The 18,686-nt window shown below is 48.6% G+C and overlaps 1 protein-coding gene across 2 annotated transcripts; it reads right to left on the bottom strand.

Moving 5' to 3' along the window:
- Positions 1-1,012: 1,012 nt before the first annotated feature.
- Positions 1,013-17,560, bottom strand: LHFPL5 (LHFPL tetraspan subfamily member 5). Of its 2 annotated transcripts, none has more exons than XM_010334075.2 (4): positions 16,783-17,560; positions 10,670-10,906; positions 6,806-6,838; positions 1,013-2,145 (listed from the first exon to the last, which is right to left on the bottom strand). In XM_010334075.2, the coding sequence occupies exons 1-3, from the start codon at positions 17,192-17,194 to the stop codon at positions 6,828-6,830; spliced, it is 660 nt and encodes a 219-aa protein (XP_010332377.1). In that variant the 5' UTR covers positions 17,195-17,560; the 3' UTR covers positions 1,013-2,145; positions 6,806-6,827. The 2 variants fall into 2 exon arrangements, with proteins under 2 accessions (XP_010332377.1, XP_074254064.1); XM_074397963.1 differs by having other exon boundaries at positions 2,138-2,423.
- Positions 17,561-18,686: the final 1,126 nt, after the last annotated feature.

The raw sequence follows: 18,686 nt of genomic DNA, 5'->3' as shown, positions 1-18,686 counted from the left end.
GTCTCTACTGAAAATACAAAAAGTAGCCAGGTATGGTGGTGCATGCCTGTAATCCCAACTACTTGGGAGGCTGAGGCAGGAGAATTGCTTGAGTCTGGGAGGAGGAGGCTGCAGTGAGCCGAGATCGCACCATTTCACTCCAGCCTGGACAACAGAGTGAGACTCCCTCTCAAAAAAAGGTGACTATAAACCAGAGACCAACTGAAAAGGAAGTTTGTTTTTACATTGCTAAAGACATTGAAGTTGGAGGATTGGGCAGGTAGACTCCAATAAAAGTTGTGGAGCTTTGGCTGGGTGCAGTGGCTGATGCCTGTAATCCCAGCACTTTGGGAGGCTGAGGCAAGTGGATCATCTGAGGTGAGGAGTTTGAGACCAGCCTGACCAACATGGTGAAACCCCATCTCTAAAAAAATTTTTAAAGTTGGAATTTTAAAACTACATGCGTAATATGCATTTAAGTCCTTGCAAAAATCCACACTAAGTCCTTGTGATACAAGAGAAATATCCCAGTTAAAAGGCCAGGAAATTTGAGATAACATGTTAAGTGTTTAGAAATTTCAGGCCGGGCACCGTGTCTCCTGTGTAATCCTAGCACTTTGGGAGGCCAAGGCCGGCGGATCATTTGAAGTCAGGAGTTCGAGACCAGCCTGGCCAACGTGGTGAAACCCCACCTCTACCAAAAATTTAAAAATTAGCCAGGCATGGCCGGGCGCAGTGGCTCAAGCCTGTAATCCCAGCACTTTGGGAGGCCGAGGCGGGTGGATCACAAGGTCAAGAGATCGAGACCATCCTGGTTAACATGGTGAAACCCCGTCTCTACTAAAAATACAAAAAAGTAGCTGGGCATGGTGGCACATGCCTGTAATCCAAGCTACTCAGGAGGCTGAGGCAGGAGAATTGGCTGAACCCAGGAGGCGGAGGTTGCGGTGAGCAGAGATTGCGCCATTGCACTCCAGCCTGGGTAACGAGAGCGAAACTCCGTCTTAAAAAAAAAAAAAAAAAAAAATTAGCCAGGCATGGTGGTGCACACCTGTAATCCCAGTTACTCAAGAGGCTGAGGCAGGAGAACTGCTTGAACCTGGGAGGCAGAGGTTGCAGTGAGTGGAGATCATGCCACCGCACTCCAGCCTGGGCAACAGAGCAAGACTGACTCAAAAAAATTTTTTCAACCAAGGAATTAAGCAAGTTTTTTGTTTGTTTTAAGACGGGGTTTCACCTTATTGGTCAGGCTGGTCTCAAACTCCTGACCTCAGGTGATCCACCTGCCTCAGCCTCCCAAAGTGCTGGGATTACAGGCGTGAGCCACCATGCCTGGCAAGCAAGTTTACTTTAGTATCTAGTTATGTTTACAGGCTGCACCATTTCTTATAAAGGTAGGAGAGTTTCTAATATGTAGATGTTCACTTTGATTTTATATCCTTCCAAGTTCACTTTTTACAATAATCTCTGCCTGTTGTCCTTAATTTAGATCTAGTTCTTGCCCATTTTAGAACAAAAACAAGCATTGCCCTCCAAATGGCAAAATTGGACTGTTGACAAGTACATCAGCTGCCTGCACCACTTCCCAGTGGATGTTAAAGGATTCAGGTTCTGATGACCTCTCCATTCCTTACCGCCTTCCGAGCAGGAATAAGAAAACAAAATGTGAGAACGGAGAAGCCAAAAAACCCCTACACCTCACCCCAAAATGACCCAGCACATATCCAATCATCTCTTCAGTACCCCTCTTAGAGCTGGTTGGTTGTGTGTGTGTGTGTTTCTGTGTGTGCGTAAAAGCCATCAGACACAGACCTGGAGGGAAGGCCCCTAGAGAGGGACCCATTTACCCTCTCGCTTTACAGAGGAGAGGCCTCAAGAAGGTGCGGCGTGGAGCTAAAAAGAGGACTTGGGTCCCCAGCGGGTGAGCGCTGCTTACACTGCTCAGCCTCTGAATAGCTTTGATGTGGGTCATTGCAGTTCTGCTTCACCTGAAAGAGTACAGTAGGAGGTCTTGTCTCAGGAGACTGTCCGGTTTTAGTGTTACAACAAAAGGCTTCAGCCTTCAGGCCTAGAGCATCCAGGAACAAGGAAACTTGGAAGAACAAGTTCTTAACTCTGAAGAATTCAATTACCTAGTTTTCCATTGTCTGAGAAGTAGATGATGACCTGTGGTATAAGAAAAACAAAAGAACAAAAGATAGCAAGAGTTTAAAATTAAGTCATTTTAAAAATCAATATAGGCTGGGCATGGTGGCTCACGCCTGTAATCCCAGCACTTTGGGAAGCCTGGCCGGGTGGATCATTTGAGGTCAGGAGTTCGAGGCCAGCCTGGGCAACATGGTGAAATCCCGTCTCTACTAAAAATACAAAAATTAGCCAGGTGTGGCGGTGCTCACCTGTAATCCCAGCTACTCGGGAGGCTGAGGCAGGAGAATCCCTTGAACCTGGTGGACAAGAGGTTGCAGTGAGCCGAGATTGAGCCATTGCACTCCAGCCTGGGCGACATGGAGATGTTGTCTCAAAAAAAAAAAACAACAACCCTTCCCTATGTATGCTTAAATTTTGACTTCAGTTCTACCTAGACATGTTAATTTCCTCATCATGTGTAAGATAGTACTGACTGTCATTCAAGTAAAAACTTAGGCCTTCTAAAATGTAATATTAAAAAAAAGACAAAGACAAACATAGAGGTGTAGTTGCCTTTTTTTTTTTTTTTTTTTTTTTTTTTTGAGACGGAGTTTCGCTCTTATTACCCAGGCTGCTGGAGTGCAATGGCGCGATCTCGGCTCACCGCAACCTCCGCTTCCTGGGTTCAGGCAATTCTCCTGCTTCAGCCTCCTGAGTAGCTGGGATTACAGGCACGTGCCACCATGCCCAGCTAATGTTTTGTATTTTTAGTAGAGACAGGGTTTCACCATGTTGACCAGGATGGTCTCGATCTCGTGATCCGCCCGCCTCGGCCTCCCAAAGTGCTGGGATTACAGGCTTGAGCCACCGTGCCCGGCCCCATGTAGTCGCCTTTTGATGCACTAATTCCACTTGGGAATTTATCAACAGAAGCAAAAAGTTTTATTATCTATGATAGCAAAACTAAATGTCTAATAACCGAAATCTGGTTTTAAAAATGGTACACCAGGCCAGGCATGGTGGCTCATACCTGTAATCTCAACACTTTGGGAGGCTAAGGCAGGAGCATGGCTTGAGCCCAAGAGTTGGAGACCAGCCTAGACAAGACAAAACATTGTTTCTACATCAAACAAAACAAAAGAAGATTATTATAGTTGGGCAGGAGGTATGTACCTGTAGTCCCAGCTATTTAGGAAGCTAAGGTGGAAGGCTGGCTTGAGCACCAGGAGATTGAGGCTTCAATGAGCCGTGATTATGCCACTGCACTTCAGCCTGGGAGACAGAGCAAGATCCTGCCTCAAAAAAAAAAAAATTGTGGTACGCCAGTGCTGTGGCGTTTCTGGCTTTGAAAAACTTTAATAATAAACATTGCAAAAACATTTTTTTAAAAGGTTATGCTCTAATGCTTTTCTATTCAAAGTGTGATTTCTGTTTGAGCAGGCTGTCAGCTAGGAGCTAGTTAGAAATGCAGGGTCTGGCCGGGCGCGGTGGCTCACGCCTGTAATCCCAGCACTTTGGGAGGCCGAGGCGGGCGGATCACGAGGTCAAGAGATCAAGACCATCCTGGTCAACATGGTGAAACCCCGTCTCTACTAAAAATGCAAAAAATTAGCTGGGCATGGTGGCGCGTGCCTGTAATCCTAGCTACTCAGGAGGCTGAGGCAGGAGAATTGCCTGAACCCAGGAGGCGGAGGTTGCAGTGAGCCGAGATTGTGCCATTGCACTCCAGCCTGGGTAACAAGAGCGAAACTCCGTCTCAAAAAAAAAAAAAGAAATGCAGGGTCTGTGGCCCCGGACCACCTGACCAACTAAATCAGAATCTGCTTTATTTTTTTTTGAGACGGAGTAGTGAGAACCAGCTCTGCCACAGAGACCCCGACCCAGGCGGCGCTGAAGGAATTGAGAAGCAGACACCCAGACAGAAGAGCGAAGTGGGTCTATCGGGGGGCCCAACAGCCTTTTAAGCTGAGAGCCTCAGGGGCTGACAGCATTCTGGGCTGAGGGCCTTGAGCAGCCTCTGACCCACGTATTTATTCTCTCTGAACAGGTGATTATTATTAACAAACAGATGTTTGGCATTTTCTCAAAACACAAAAATATACCAAGTAGGCAGCTTTTGCCTGCTTCCCGCTGATCACAGACAAACTAAAAAGTATTCTCCACGAGGCAGCCACGGGGGCAGGGTCAGATGTCCCACACATAAAGAATTGTCTTAACCAGTGTATGATATTTATATGTTGTCCTGCCACTTTAGAATGCCCCAAGTAGTTTTCTACTTTGCTGGGGGCAGGGGGGCAGCTAGGTTTTCCTTGCCATCATTATTCCTAGCAAACAATATATTTTATCATACATTCAGCATTTCTCAGCAATCATACACTCAGCATTTTTCAACAATGGTATTTCACTCCTGTTGCCCAAGCTGGAGTGCAGCGATGTGCTCTCGGCTCACTGCAACCTCCGCCTCCTGGGTTCAAGCGATTCTCCTGCCTCAGCCTCCTGAGTAGCTGAGATTACAGGTGAGCATCACCACACTCAGATAATTTTTGTATTTTTGGTAGAGACGGGATTTCCCAGCGTCGGCCAGGCTGGTCTCCAACTCCTGACCTCAGGAGATCTGCCTACCTCAGTCTCCCAAAGTGCTGGGATTACAGGCGTGAGCCACTAAACCCAGCAGAATCTGCATTTTAACAAGATCCCCAGATGACTGTCTACACACTGAAGTTTGAGAATCATGCTCTAATTAAAGTGTGGGAGGTGGAGGTCACAATTTTATTTATGATTATTTTTAAAATATATGTGGTCAAGGATTGGAAGGTACTTTGCAAAAATAAAAACAGCTTAAATGGAGATAACCCTCCTCCCCACACAATGCGCCGGGTCAGCTCTAGGTCCTCAAAGCAGCTGTTAGGGAGGCGACACTGTTGTGGGGTTTTTCTTTTTTCTTTTTTTTTTTTTTTTTGAGACGGAGTTTCGCTCTTGTTACCCAGGCTGGAGTGCAATGGCGCGATCTCGGCTCACCGCAACCTCCGCCTCCTGGGTTCAGGCAATTCTCCTGCCTCAGCCTCCTGAGTAGCTGGGACTACAGGCACGCGCCACCATGCCCAGCTAATTTTTTGTATTTTTAGTAGAGACGGGGTTTCACCATGTTGACCAGGATGGTCTCGATCTCTTGACCTCGTGATCCACCCGCTTCGGCCTCCCAAAGTGCTAGGATTACAGGCTTGAGCCACCGCGCCCGGCTGGGTTTTTCTTTTTTTAATACATTCCTGAATGTTCTTGTTAAATCACATTTAACAAATGTGAGGACACTTAAAAAGATACATTAATATGTTATGCTTCTTTTTGAACCAGACATTAAAAGTGGTTAACGGCTGGGCGCGATGGCTCACGCCTGTAATCCAAGCACTTTGGAGGCCAAGGTGGTCACCTGATGTCGGGAATTCAAGACCAGCCTGACCAACATGGTGAAACCCTGTCTTTAAATAAATAAATAAATAATGAAAAAAGGAAAAAAAGTGATTTTTTTAAAAAAGTGGTTAACTTACTGTTTTTCTTTTTGCCTTGGCTATCCAGGAGCATAGAGCTAAATTTAATACTCAAGACAGTAATACCATTAGCCTAGCTTTTTTGAATATTTGTTTTTCTCTCTCTGACTTCTATTTTCTATTTTATTAAGTTTTCTAGTATGTTTCTTACAAATCACTTAAAAATTATTTCTGCCGGGCGCGGTGGCTCAAGCCTGTAATCCCAGCACTTTGGGAGGCCGAGGTGGGTGGATCACGAGGTCAACAGATCGAGACCATCCTGGTCAACATGGTGAAACCCCGTCTCTACTAAAAATACAAAAAATTAGCTGGGCATGGTGGCACGTGCCTGTAATCCCAGCTACTCAGGAGGCTGAGGCAGGAGAATTGCCTGAACCCAGGAGGCGGAGGTTGCGGTGAGCCGAGATCGCGCCATTGCACTCCAGCCTGGGTAACAAGAGCGAAACTCCGTCTCAAAAAAAAAAAAAATTATTTCTGAAAATAAGGGTCCAAATTACAATAATGACTTCTAAAAAGAGTCTGCTCTTGTGTGCCAGGTTCCACAAAAGATGAATTTATGAAACTAACCTCTTGCCAGTTTTAAATTATTTCTTCTTTCCCTGATCTTTTCTGCCTCTCAAGACAAAAGTAAGGCTGGGCATGGTGGCTCACGCCTGTAATCCCAGCACTTTGGAAGGCCAAGGCAGGCAGATCACCTGAGGTCAGGAGTTTGATCAGCCTGGCTAACATGGTGAAACCCCATTTCTACTAAAAATACAAAAAATTAGCTGGGTGTGGTGGCAGGCGCCAGTAATCCCAGCTACTTGGGAGGCTGAGGCAGGAGAATTGCTTGGGAGAACCCAGGTGGCGGAGGTTGCAGTGAGCCAAGATCGAGCCATTGCACTCCAGCTTCGGCAACAAGAGCAAAACTCCATCTCAAAAAAAAAAAAAAAAAAAAAAAAAAGGCACAAGTAAAACTAAAGGCTTCCTGTTTTCGCCCCAGTGAAAGTCTCAGAGGTCAAGTAGCTCCTGCCCCAGTGGAGTGGTGTTCCTCTGTCCCCAAGCAGAATCGCAGCACAACCCCTGGTGTCCCGCTGCCTGGGGATTCAGTAGGGAAGCAGAGAGCCCCAGCCCTTCTGAGGGGACACAGACCACTCACCCATAGAATTACTCACCGACCCTTCAGCTCCTTCTGCTTCATACCTCCTCTGTAATGAAGGAGAGAACAGTATATGTTACTACCAAGCCTCATTTTTAGGATAATTTCCTGCACACTACTCTATCTCCAGACTACATCAGATTCCTCTTACTCTCTCAAGAAAGCTTGCACCTTTTTGTTCACATAACTTATCAGCTTGTAATTCTGCACTGCATGATTGTCTCCCTTAACAGACCATAAGCTCCAATTTAGACTTCACTTACCACTGTACTTCCAGTGCCTAAAGGTGTTGTTCAGCAACTGGAGTACAGTAGCTGTTAGCAGTTAGGCAGATGTGTGATTTGAAAAATGAATATGATTCAATGCAGTGGTTCATGCCTGTAATTTCGGCACTTGGCACAGTGGTTTACACCTGTAATCCCAGCATTTTGGGAGGCCAAGGTAGGTGGATCCTGAGGTCAGAAGTACAAGACCAGCCTGGCCAAGATGATGAAACCCCATCTCTACTAAAAATACAGAAATTAGCCAGACCTGGTGGCAGGCGCCTGTAATCCCAGCTACTTGGGAGGCTGAGGCAGGAGAATTGCTTGAACCTGGGCGGCAGAGGTTGCAGCGAGCCGAGATCCCACCACTGCACTCCAGCCTGAGCATCAGTGTGAGATACCGTCTCAAAAAAAAAAAAAAAAAAAAAAAAAGTCTGTAATTTCGGCACTTTGGGAGGCTTAGGAGGGTGGATCCCTTGAGGCCAGGAGTTTGAGATCAGCCTGGGCAACATGGTGAAACCCCATCTCTACCAAAAATATTAAAAATTAGCCAGATGTGGTGGCATGTGCCTGTAATACCAGCTGCTGAGGAGGCTGAGCAGGAGAATCACTTGAACCTGGGAGACAGAAGTTGCAGTGAGCCAAGATCGAACCACTGGACTCCAGCCTGGGTGATGACAAAGCAAGACTGTCTCAAAGAAAAAAAAATGGTAAATATACTGGAAAGAAAGGAGAAAGAACTATCAGACCTGCTGAATTAATTTATTAATCACTTGCAGTGTGCAGGCATTGTTAGTGTATTATATATGCTATAGGATCCTCAGCACGATCCTTTTTTTTTTTTTTTTTTTTAAGAGAAGGTGTCAGTCGGGCGCGGTGGCTCAAGCCTGTAATCCCAGCACTTTGGGAGGCTGAGGCGGGTGGATCACAAGGTCGAGAGATCGAGACCAACCTGGTCAACATGGTGAAACCCCGTCTCTACTAAAAATACAAAAAATTAGCTGGGCATGGTGGCGCGTGCCTGTAATCCCAGCTACTCAGGAGGCTGAGGCAGGAGAATTGCCTGAACCCAGGAGGCGGAGGTTGCGGTGAGCCGAGATCGCGCCATTGCACTCCAGCCTGGGTAACAAGAGGAAACCCCGTCTCAAAAAAAAAAAAAAAAAGAAAAAAAGAAAAAAAAAAATCCAAATGGGTAGTATAAAAATACTCTGTCCAGCCAGGCATGGTAGCTCACGCCTGTAATCCCAGCACTTTGGGAGGCTGAGGCAGGAGGATCATTTGAGGTCAGGAGTTAGAGAAGAGCGTGACCAACATGGTGAAACCCCGTCGCTACTAAAATACAAAAACTAGCTGGGCGTGGTGGCAAACACCTGTAATCAGCTACTAGGGAGATTGAGGCGGGAGGATCACTGGAACCCGGGAGGTGGAGATTGCAGTGAGCCAAGATGGCACCACTGTACCCCGACATGGGTGACAGAGCAAGACTCCCTCTAAAAACAAACAAACAACTCTGTCCACGAGGCCGAACAGATTTCAGGGTGGCTCTGCCCCGAGGCCAAGCGCTAGACAAAATGCCTCCAGCAGCTCTTGCTGGTGGTCCTTGGAAAAGCCTCCCTCCCTGGAGAAGCCCTGGTCATACAGACTGCTGCCGAAATGACTCGCTCCAACATCTCCTCACAGAGTTGCTGTGAGGATTAAATAACAGTGACCCTTATATCACTTTTACACATGGAAGAGGCTCAGTAAACACTAGGTCAATTTTTTTTTTTTTTTTTTTTTTTTTTTTTTTTTTTTTTTTTTTGAGACAGGGTCTCATTCTGTCATTCAGGCTGGAGTGCAGTGGCACACTCTCAGCTCACTGCTACCTCCGTTTCTCGGGTTCAAGCAATTCTCCCACCTCAGTCTCCTGAGTAGCTGAGATTACAGGTGTGCGCCACCACACCTAGCAAATTTTTGTATTTTTGGTAGAGATGGGGATGCACCATGTTGGCCAGGCTGATCTCAAACTCCTGACCTCAAGTTATCTGCCTGCCTCGGCCTCCCAAAGCGCTGAGATTACAGGCATAAGCCTCTGCCCCCTGCCCTACTCATTCATTTTTTCTTCCCTTTACAGAATCCTCAAGGGATCCAAGCCCCAGGCATTTCCCTCTACCCTACTGTGTTGGGAGAAACCTCCCTCTTCTCTCCTCCTTGGCCCAGCTCTTTCTAGTAATTTGTTTTCATCTTTAACCACATAACAGGTGATTATCCTTCTCCCATCCCCAAAGAAGGATGAAGTGTTTTCTGTCACTTCCTTATGAAGAAGTGGGCCCCAGGCTTGGCCAGAGAGGACCTGAGTTCTGGGCTCTTGTTGCTGTTCTGGGAACTTCTTTTTTTTTTTTTTTTTTTTGAGACAGTCTTGTTCTGTCGCCAGGCTGGAGCACAGTGGCGCGGTGTTGGCTCACTGCAACCTCCGCCTCCCAGGTTCAAGTGATTCTTCCGCCTCAGCCTCCCAAGTAGCTGGGACTACAGGCGCGTGCCAAACGCCCGACTAAGTTTTGTATTTTTAGTAGAGACAGGGTTTCACCATTTGGCCAGTATGGTCTCGATCTCTTAACCTCGTGATCCACCCGCCTCAGCCTCCCAAAGTGCTGGGATTACAGGTGTGAGCCACCGTGCCCAGCCCGTCCTGGGAACTTCTGAGTGACTCTCCTTTCTGGGCTTCAAGTTCCTCATGTGGGAAGAGTCCTTGGTTATAGTGGACAGAAGAGTTTGGCTGCTTCTTCTAGTCCAAGGGCCAGTGTGAAAACAGCTATGGGGAAAAGAGACCAGACAGGTCCCTGAGTTGTAACAGGTCCCAGTGATGGCCACCTGCTGAGACCAGGCATTTGGGGATTCACAGTGGTGCAAGACAGGCCTTGCCCTCTGACTTGGGGAAGAAGTCTATCCTCTAAAAAAGTTAGCCCCTCAAGACTGGCAGAGGAAGAGCCCGATGAGAAACGGGAGTGGAAAGCACCCTAGGAAGGAGGGAAAGGGAAGCAGTCAGGGAGGGCTTCCTGGAGGGTCCACTTGGGCCTGGAGGGTCAGCCACAGCTGACTTTTATTACTGACAGGTAGGATTTGGATGGGAGGGAACTGAAACAGGACAGACATTACGAGAACCCCAAGGCTGCCATTCCTCCAGGGATCCTGGGCTCCCACCATCTGCAGTCCAGGAGCTGTCACTTCTTCACCCTCATTGGGTTGTCCTCAAGGTCTCTGCCTTTCTCCTCCTTCCCCAGCCTGTTGTTTCTCTCTCCACGGAGCAAACTCCCAACCCAGCCTCAGTGCCCCCTTCTAGGGGAGACCACACTTAGCCCCCAAGGCTGGATTGGGTCTCTCTCCCCTATAGCCTCTGGGAGTGCAGAGGGGTGAGGGGGACACTCCTCTATCACAGATTGCCTTGTCACCTGCTAGCTTGCACCCCTCCACTGGCCTTTGGCTTCAGGGAGGACAAGGGCTGTGCCCGATTAGTCTTGGTGTCCCCATCCCTTGGCCAGGGGCCAAGCCCCAGAAGATTGGCTAAGATGAACCCCACACACACCCCGGGTTCTCCAGGCAGGGGACACCGTTGTGGAGTTGGGGCGAGGGGGGATTACCGGTTCCATCTGCCTTGTAGTCATCAGGGAGGAGCTTGTCCTGCCGGTAGCCCAACAGGAAGGCCAGGAAGGAGAGGATGAGAGCGTCGCCAATGCTGAGGATGGCCAGCATGAAGGCCCAGCGGATGGTGCAGTGGCCCAGCGTGTACTTGCCCGTCTGCTCCCCACACATGCGCCGCACCTCACTTGAGTCCCAGCCGTCAGGGTAGACCAGGCAGCCAATCATTAGGCCTGTGGCTGAGGGCGGGGGAGGGGTGCAGATGGCATCAGACCAGTTGTGCCCAGCCCACTACCTCCCACCTTGCCCGGCTGTTATGTTGTCACCTGCTTTCTCCTTCTGTTAACAGGCTCAGGAGGCAGGAGAGGCAGCCTCTACCACCCTTCTTACAAAACACAGGTGAGAAAACGGAGGATCATCTGAGTGCTAAAGCAACTGGCCCCTGAGACCCAGCGGTCCGGGCAGAGGCAGAGAGCTGAGCTCCTCAGCCCAGGTGGGCTCTGCCACTGCACCAGGTGGCCCTGCCAGGCCCTCAGCCATTCTCCTCACCTTGGGCTCAACCAGGCACCACCTACCCTGGCTTCAAAGCCCTCCAGTGTCTGATCCCAGACTGAAGAACTCATCCGTGCTGAGATGCACATTTCTTTTTCATACTTACATCTCTGAAATACGTGTAATACGAAAGTGTCAGGCCATGGTCAGATGATCAGTATTTTTTGTTTTTGTTTTTGTTTTTGTTTTTGTTTTTTAATATTTTGTCACAAACTGAATTCCAGTTGTTTTTGTTTTTATAGTACATAGAATAAAATGTGTCCTACAACTCAGGTATCTTAGATTTGATGAATACCGGAAGGCTTTCCAGCCTCCCTGGCTGCTTCCTTCAAAAGCCTTCCACTGGAGCAAACAAGTTTCCTCTTCACCCTTACCCAGTACAGCACGTGCAGTGGCCACACGTCCCCGAATTTTTAATGCTGGCTCCTTTGCATAGAACCTATGCACAGAAATGTAAGGTAAAATGCTGGTTCCTAGGTCATGGTTGGGTTCAATAATCACTGTCTTCAAAAGCACTCTTCCGGGCGATTTTCTCAGTAAGAAAAGTGGGGAGGCTGGGCGCGGTGGTTCAAGCCTGTAATCCCAGCACTTAGGGAGGCCGAAGTGGGTGGATCACAAAGTTGAGAGATCGAGACCAACCTGGTCAACACGGTGAAACCCCGTCTCTACTAAAAATACAAAAAATTAGCTGGGCATGGTGGCGCGTGCCTGTAATCCCAGCTACTCAGGAGGCTGAGACAGTAGAATTGCCTGAACCCAGGAGGCGGAGGTTGCGGTGAGCCGAGATCGCGCCATTGCACTCCAGCCTGGGTAACAAGAGCAAAACTCCGTCTCAGAAAAAAAATAAATAAATAAATAAAAAATAAATAAGAAAAGTGGGGAAACAGTAGACTAGGCTGCCTCGATTTCAAGCCCAGCTCGCCGCTACCTAGCTATGTGACTCAGAGCAAGTGGCTTAAGCTTTCTCTTCACCATGTTGGCCAGGCTGGTTTTTTTTGTTTTAACGTCAGCTGATAACCTTCATCGGCAACAAGGCCAGGCTGGTCTTAAACTCCTGACCTCAAGTGATCTGCCCGTCTCAGCCTCCCAAAGTGCTGTGATTACAGGCGTGAACCACTGTGCCTGGCCACTGCTGCTGTGTTCTACAGATGGGGTACAGTGGACTGTTTGTTCCCCCCAGGATTCCTGTGTTAAAATCCTAACCTCCAGTGGGATGGTGTTAGGAGGTGGGGCCTTTGGGGATTGATTAGGTCATGAGGGTGGGGCCCTCATGAATGGGATTGGAGGGACCCCAGAGGGGAGTGGGGACAGCTGAAGGCTGGTCAGTGGATACAAAAGTATAGCTAGACAGGAGAAATAAGCTCTAGTGTTCTCTAGCACTGTAGGGTGAGTGTAACCAACAACACTCTATCATATATTTCCCAATAGCCAGAACAGCAAATTTGAAATCGTCCCAACTCAAAGAAATGATCAATGTTTGAGGTGATGGATATGCTAATTACCTTAATTTTCTCAGTAGGAAAAGCTGAGAAACAACAGACCAGGCTACCTAGATTTCAAGCCCTGCTTGTATACTTGTATCAGAATATCACACTGTAGTCCATAAATATGTACAATTATTCTGTTGATTGAAAATAATAATAATAAGGCCGGGTGTAGTGGCTGATGCCTGTAATCCCAGCACTTTGGGAGGCTGAGGCAGGCGGATTGCCTGAGCTCAGAAGTTCCAGACCAGCCTGAGCAACATGGTGAAACCCCATCTCTACAAAAAATACAAAAATTTGGGCATGGTGGCATGCAGCTGTAGTCCCAGCTACTTTGGAGGCTGAGAAGGGAGGATTACTTGAGCCTGGGAGGTCGAGGCTGCAGTGAGCCATGTTCATGCCATTGCACTCCAGCCTGGGTAAAAATAATAATTTTTGAGACCCTCACTCAATAATCATCATCATCAATGCAAATAAAGAAATAAAAGGGACCCCAGAGAGCCCTGTTACCCTCTTTTCACCACATGAAGATATCAAGAAGTCAGTAGTCTACAGCCCAGAAGAGGCCTTCACCAGAGCTCTCACGATAATGCCACACTGGCACCCAGATCTCAGACCTGTAGCCTCCAGAACTGTGAGAAACGAATTTCTGTTGTTTAAGCCCCCTAGTCTATGGCAATTTGTTATGGCAGCCCTGACTAAATAGAACTAAGTAGAACTGACTAAGACATGAGGTTACAAAGACTCATAGAAGACAAGCAGTTTGGCCTACCTGTGTTTCTAGGAGCTGGGACCACACCCAGCCTACCCCTGGCACCCAGAAGCCCAATTAATCTTGTCAATCTGCAGCCCCACATTGCCCCAAGCATCAGTCCTCCTCCTCCCCTGCCCCTTCCCTGCTCTCAGACTTCTCGGCAAGGGTAGCTAATAAATGGATGTATCTCCCAGCTGCTGGATGTGGGACCCACCCGCTCTGCATCTCTCCCTTCGGCTCATTCCCTCTTCCACAGCACAGCAGAATGGAACGTGACACCACTCTTGCCTATCCCCAACGTAAATGTTGCATAAGATGTCACCTGGCCAGCTCTGCTATCAGTGTCTCCAGCTCTGCAACCCAGATAGTGCCTAACTCAGATGGCCTGGTAACCCCTCCCCCTCCTGGCACTATCTATTCACACATGCCACCTGTTGGGGGATGTTTCAGGGGAAGGGGGCTGTGCAGACAGCCCTGAGAATGAGAGAGATGGTTGTGTCTTCAGCAGCCCATAACCCTGATAAGGAAGAACAGCTGGCAAGCGTATCATTGTCAAACAAATGCACAGTAAATGGAAAGATCAGGGTCCCACTTCCCCGCCTCAATGTATCACGCTTCCTTCTATTGTTTTAGGAGGAGCTTATTTATATAGTTCTTTATAGATTTCACTCCTCTTTGGCATAAAACTACTAAATCTTCATTTCCCCTTTGTTCATATATATATATATATATATATATATATATATACACACACACACATATATATATATACATGGTGTCAATATGTATTTTAATCCAGTTGAATTATGTATTTTTTGTAGAGACAGGGTTTTGCCATGTTGCTGAGGCTGGTCTCGAACTCCTGAGCTCAAGCAATCTGCCCACCTCACCCTCCCAAAGTGCTGGGATTACAGACATGAGCCACTGCAGCTGGTCTTATTATTTTTAATTGACTGTGTGTGTGTGTGTGTGTGTGTGTGTGTGTGTGTGTGTGTGTATTTTTAAATAGAGATAGGGTCTCACTATATTGTCCAGGCTGGTCTTGAGCTTCTGGCATCAAGCAATCCCCTCTCCTTGGCCTCCCAAAGTGCTAGGACTACAGGCATGAGCCACTGTGCCTGCCTCCACCATCATTCTTGACATGGCCACCTTGCTCCCCACTGCCCACCCCTGCTCCCACCTCTCCCTTATCAAGCAGGGAGACTACAGAGAAGAGAGAGGTGGCAAGCAGCTTTTCTGGGAGCTCTGAAACCATTTGAGTAGCCTGGGTGCAAGATTTGGAGTCAAAGGTGTATCCCTTCTGACTTGCGTACTGAAAGACAAGTTACCCACTAAGAACCTTCTCTGTAAAATGGAGAAATACCCACCTCAATAGGTTGTGCTGAGGGCCTTCCAAATAATATATGTAAAAGTATTTCACAAATCATTACACTTATGTAAATACGTGGCTCAATAAAAACATCTTAGGAATACATCTAGTTTCTTGAGAACTGCTGCTTTAATTCTTTCAGGTCCTCAGTTGCCCACTGATCTGCTATAGCCTTGGCTAAGTCTGATACTTTCTCTCAGCAGCAGATTCCTCATCTATAGTGGGGGGATGGATATAGATCTCTTGGGTCCCCTCCACCTCTGCAGTCTTGACTCTATGTGTTTGGTAGTCTGGGATTTAGATGCCTGTCTCATTCCCCATCTTAAAGATGACACCACTTCTCATTCTGACCAATGATGTCAAGATGGTTTTACCCTAGTTTCCAATCCCCAGCGCCACTCCTGGACATCTCCCCAGCATGGAGAGTTTGTGTGTGGCCCCTGAGGTGGGCAGGGACTAAGGTACCAGAGGATGCAGCTCAAGGTCTTAACCCTCTTCTTGAGCTACAGAGAACAGCAAGACCACTTGGCACAAGGACCAAGAAGCCTTTCTGGGCTAGGAGCAGGAAAAAGGACAGGGGAGATCTTGCCTCAGGGCACAAGTAACTGCCTACCCCACAGTTTTGTCTTATTTATTATTATTATTATTATTTTCAGAGACAGGGTGTTGCCATCTTGCCCAGTCTAGTCTCAAACTCCTGAGCTCAAGTGATCCTCTCTCCCAAAGTGTTGGGATTACAGGTGTGAGCTGCTGTGCCCAGCCCTCACATAGTTTTAAAGGACCCTAGGCCAGGTGCTGTGAATCACTCCTGAAATCCCAACACTTTGGGAGACTGAGGTGGGCAAATCGCTTGAGCCCAGCAGTTTGAGACCTGCCTAAGCAACATGACAAAACCCCATCTCTAAAAAAACACAAAAATATTAGCCAGACATGGTGGTGCACACCTGGAGTCCCAGCTAAAACTTGGGAGGTCGATGTGAGAGGATCACCTAAGCCCAAGGGGGTTGAGGCTGCAGTCAGCTGAGATCATGCCACTGCACTCCAGCCTGGGCCAAAGAGTGAGACTCTGTCTCAAAACAAACAAAACGTAACAAAAACAAAACAAAACCCAGGACCTTAGATAGCTTCCTCCACCTCACAAATTATCACTCCATTTGCTGCCTTAAGTATAAAATCCCGTAATCAAGGAACAAAGACTTTCAATCCCCGGTGAAAGAGGGGACTTTAGATGCAAGTTTTTATAGGCAAGTTCATATCCTGCATTAATAGCAACACTCCAAAATCAACAAGAGACCTTAGAATCTGAGAGCAGTTTGGGGTGGGAGGGAGAGAATGAGGACAGAGTTCTGGGCACTCTTAAAAAGAACGAAAGCTTGGGCGGAGCACCGTGGCTCACACCTGTAATCCTAGCACTTTGGGAGGCTGAGATGGGCGGATCACCTGAGGTCAGGAGTTCAAGACCAGCCTGGCCATCATGGTGAAGCCCCATCTTAAATAAAAAAAAAAAAAAGAAGAACAAAAGCCCAGAGGTGGGAGATGAAGGCATCTAGAATGTGCTTGACTGGGGTCACTACTTTGTGCTGAGGTTGGGTCCTATTCCCACATGGCCAACAATGGAAGTTTCCTTTTTTTTTCTTTTTCACAGCTGCAAAAACTGATGTGATGGCCTTAGAGTCAGGACAAGGAACTGTGTGTTCCTGGGCAAGTCACTTCCCCTCTCTGGGACCTCATCTGTAAGATGAGAGGGTTGGACAGTTTCATCTCTTAGGTCTTTTCTGCCTCTGCCATTCTAAGATTTTCAACTCCTCAGAATCTTCTGTAGAGCACTGAGTAGGACTGGGCTACGGGAGAACAGCTGAATATAAGGCCCAGAGCCCTGGAAGTGGGTGGGCAGGTGCAGCTGCAGCTGTGGCCCCGGGGTGGGCCCCTGCCTGCCCTCCCATCATCCCTGCTTACCGGCAGCCAGCTGCATCCATGCACAGATCTTGTAGACTGTGGCTGTGTTGCAGATGAAGAACAGGCTGAAGCAGATGATGGAGCCAATGATGAGGAACATGCCCAAGGCCACGAAGAACATGGCAGTCTTGAAGGCTCTAGAGGGGATGGAGGAGAAATCTAGGGGACCGCCTTTGCAGATGAGCTCGGAGGACAGCACGTTACCCACGCAGTAGGAGAAAAGGCCGAAGTAGCCTGCTTGCGGTGTGTTGACGCTGTCGCCGATCCAGTAGGGCTGGATGAAGAGGGCCATGACCAGCACGGAGAAGCAGATGGTGAGCGTGCCCCACATCACGCCCACGGCCCGCGCGTTCCGCACATAGTTGGTATGGTAGATCTTGGCTGCCTCCTGGGCCGGCAGCAATTTCACCATGGTGAGGGCAGCAGGCCCTGGGCTGGGGTCCCGTGGGCTGCAAGTCCGTGGCTTTGTGGATGGAGGCCTAGAAGCAGGTCACCGCCTTGCGGGGTTTGGGGAGGAGGCTGTGGTCAGGGCACGAGGTGAGGTCCCTCCAAGGCAAGGGGAAGAGGCTTAATAGGACAAGGACAGCCTTGGCTTGGTCAAGGGAACTTTGCCAGGTGCCTGTGTCCGCTCCAGCCGAGGCTGTCTCCAGTCTCCTGCCTCCTCCCAAGCCCGCCAGGGTCTCAGGCCTGCTGGCGCCGCCCTGCCCCTCTCCCTTCCGGGCTCACAGCTCCCGAGAGCCCCGCCTCCTTCTCCGTCGGCGGAGGGCGCCGTTTCAGCACCGCGGCCAGCGCCCCGGGGTTCTGGGCGAGGGGCGGGGCCAGCGGCAGAGGCGGGGAAGGGGCAGAGCGCCCACTACAGGCTCCCGCCACGGGGAATCAGGACCCGGTTCACCTTCCTGAACCAAGACAAGAATTGGGAGGGGTGGGGCTGCGGCTGACACATTGCTACTGCTCAATTCCAGCCGCAGAAACGCTTTCCCCCGCACAAGCGTTGTCCACATCCCATCTCACCCCGTCCCTACCCGGCTCCCTAGTCGCCTTCCCAGAACCTCCAGCCTCACCACCCCAGAGCTCAGCAAAGCCTTTTCGGTTGTCTTCTGGTCACTGGTTTTTCGCCCTTAGCATTCAATCAACAATTTCTAAAAGCCTAACTATATGTTAAGGTTATGTTGGAGGACATCTAAGCAAAACCACAGAAAAAAAAGACAGGGCCCTGCCCTCAAAGACAGTGAAAAATTTACATGTATAATATATGTGTATATGTAGTCTATAAAAATATATATAAAATGTCTGTATATGCAGACTGATTGTGTGATAACAGAAGCAACTACAAAGTATAGCAAACAACATTCTTTTTTTTTTTTTTTTTTGAGACGGAGTTTCGCTCTTGTTACCCAGGCTGGAGTGCAATGGCGTGATCTCGGCTCACCGCATCCTCCGCCTCCTGGGTTCAGGCAATTCTCCTGCCTCAGCCTCCTGAGTAGCTGGGATTACAGGCACGCACCACCATGCCCAGCTAATTTTTTTGTATTTTTAATAGAGACGGCCGGGCACGGTGGCTCAAGCCTGTAATCCCAGCACTTTGGGAGGCCGAGGCGGGTGGATCGCGAGGTCGAGAGATCGAGACCATCCTGGTCAACATGGTGAAACCCCGTCTCTACTAAAAATACTAAAAATTAACTGGGCATGGTGGCACGTGCCTGTAATCCGAGCTACTCAGGAGGCTGAGGCAGGAGAATTGCCTGAACCCAGGAGGCAGAGGTTGCGGTGAGCCGAGATCGCGCCATTGCACTCCAGCCTGGGTAACAAGAGCGAAACTCCGTCTCAAAAAAAAAAAAAAAAAAAAAAAAAGTAGAGACGGGGTTTCACCATGTTGACCAGGATGGTCTCGGTCTCTTGACCTC

Source organism: Saimiri boliviensis, chromosome 4 (genome assembly GCF_048565385.1).
Source record: "Saimiri boliviensis isolate mSaiBol1 chromosome 4, mSaiBol1.pri, whole genome shotgun sequence".
Lineage (NCBI taxonomy): Eukaryota > Metazoa > Chordata > Mammalia > Primates > Cebidae > Saimiri > Saimiri boliviensis.
The sequence above is the reverse complement of the archived record's forward strand: the minus strand, read 5'-3'. Positions and strand labels throughout refer to the sequence as shown.

Coding starts and splice junctions, on each gene's coding strand:
- LHFPL5 (XM_010334075.2), bottom strand. CDS start 17,194: ATGGTGAAATTGCTGCCGGCCCAGGAGGCAGCCAAGATCTACCATACC. Junction 10,907..16,782: donor ATGGATGCAGCTGGCTGCCG/GTAAGCAGGGAT, acceptor CCCCGCCCTCAG/CCACAGGCCTAATGATTGGC.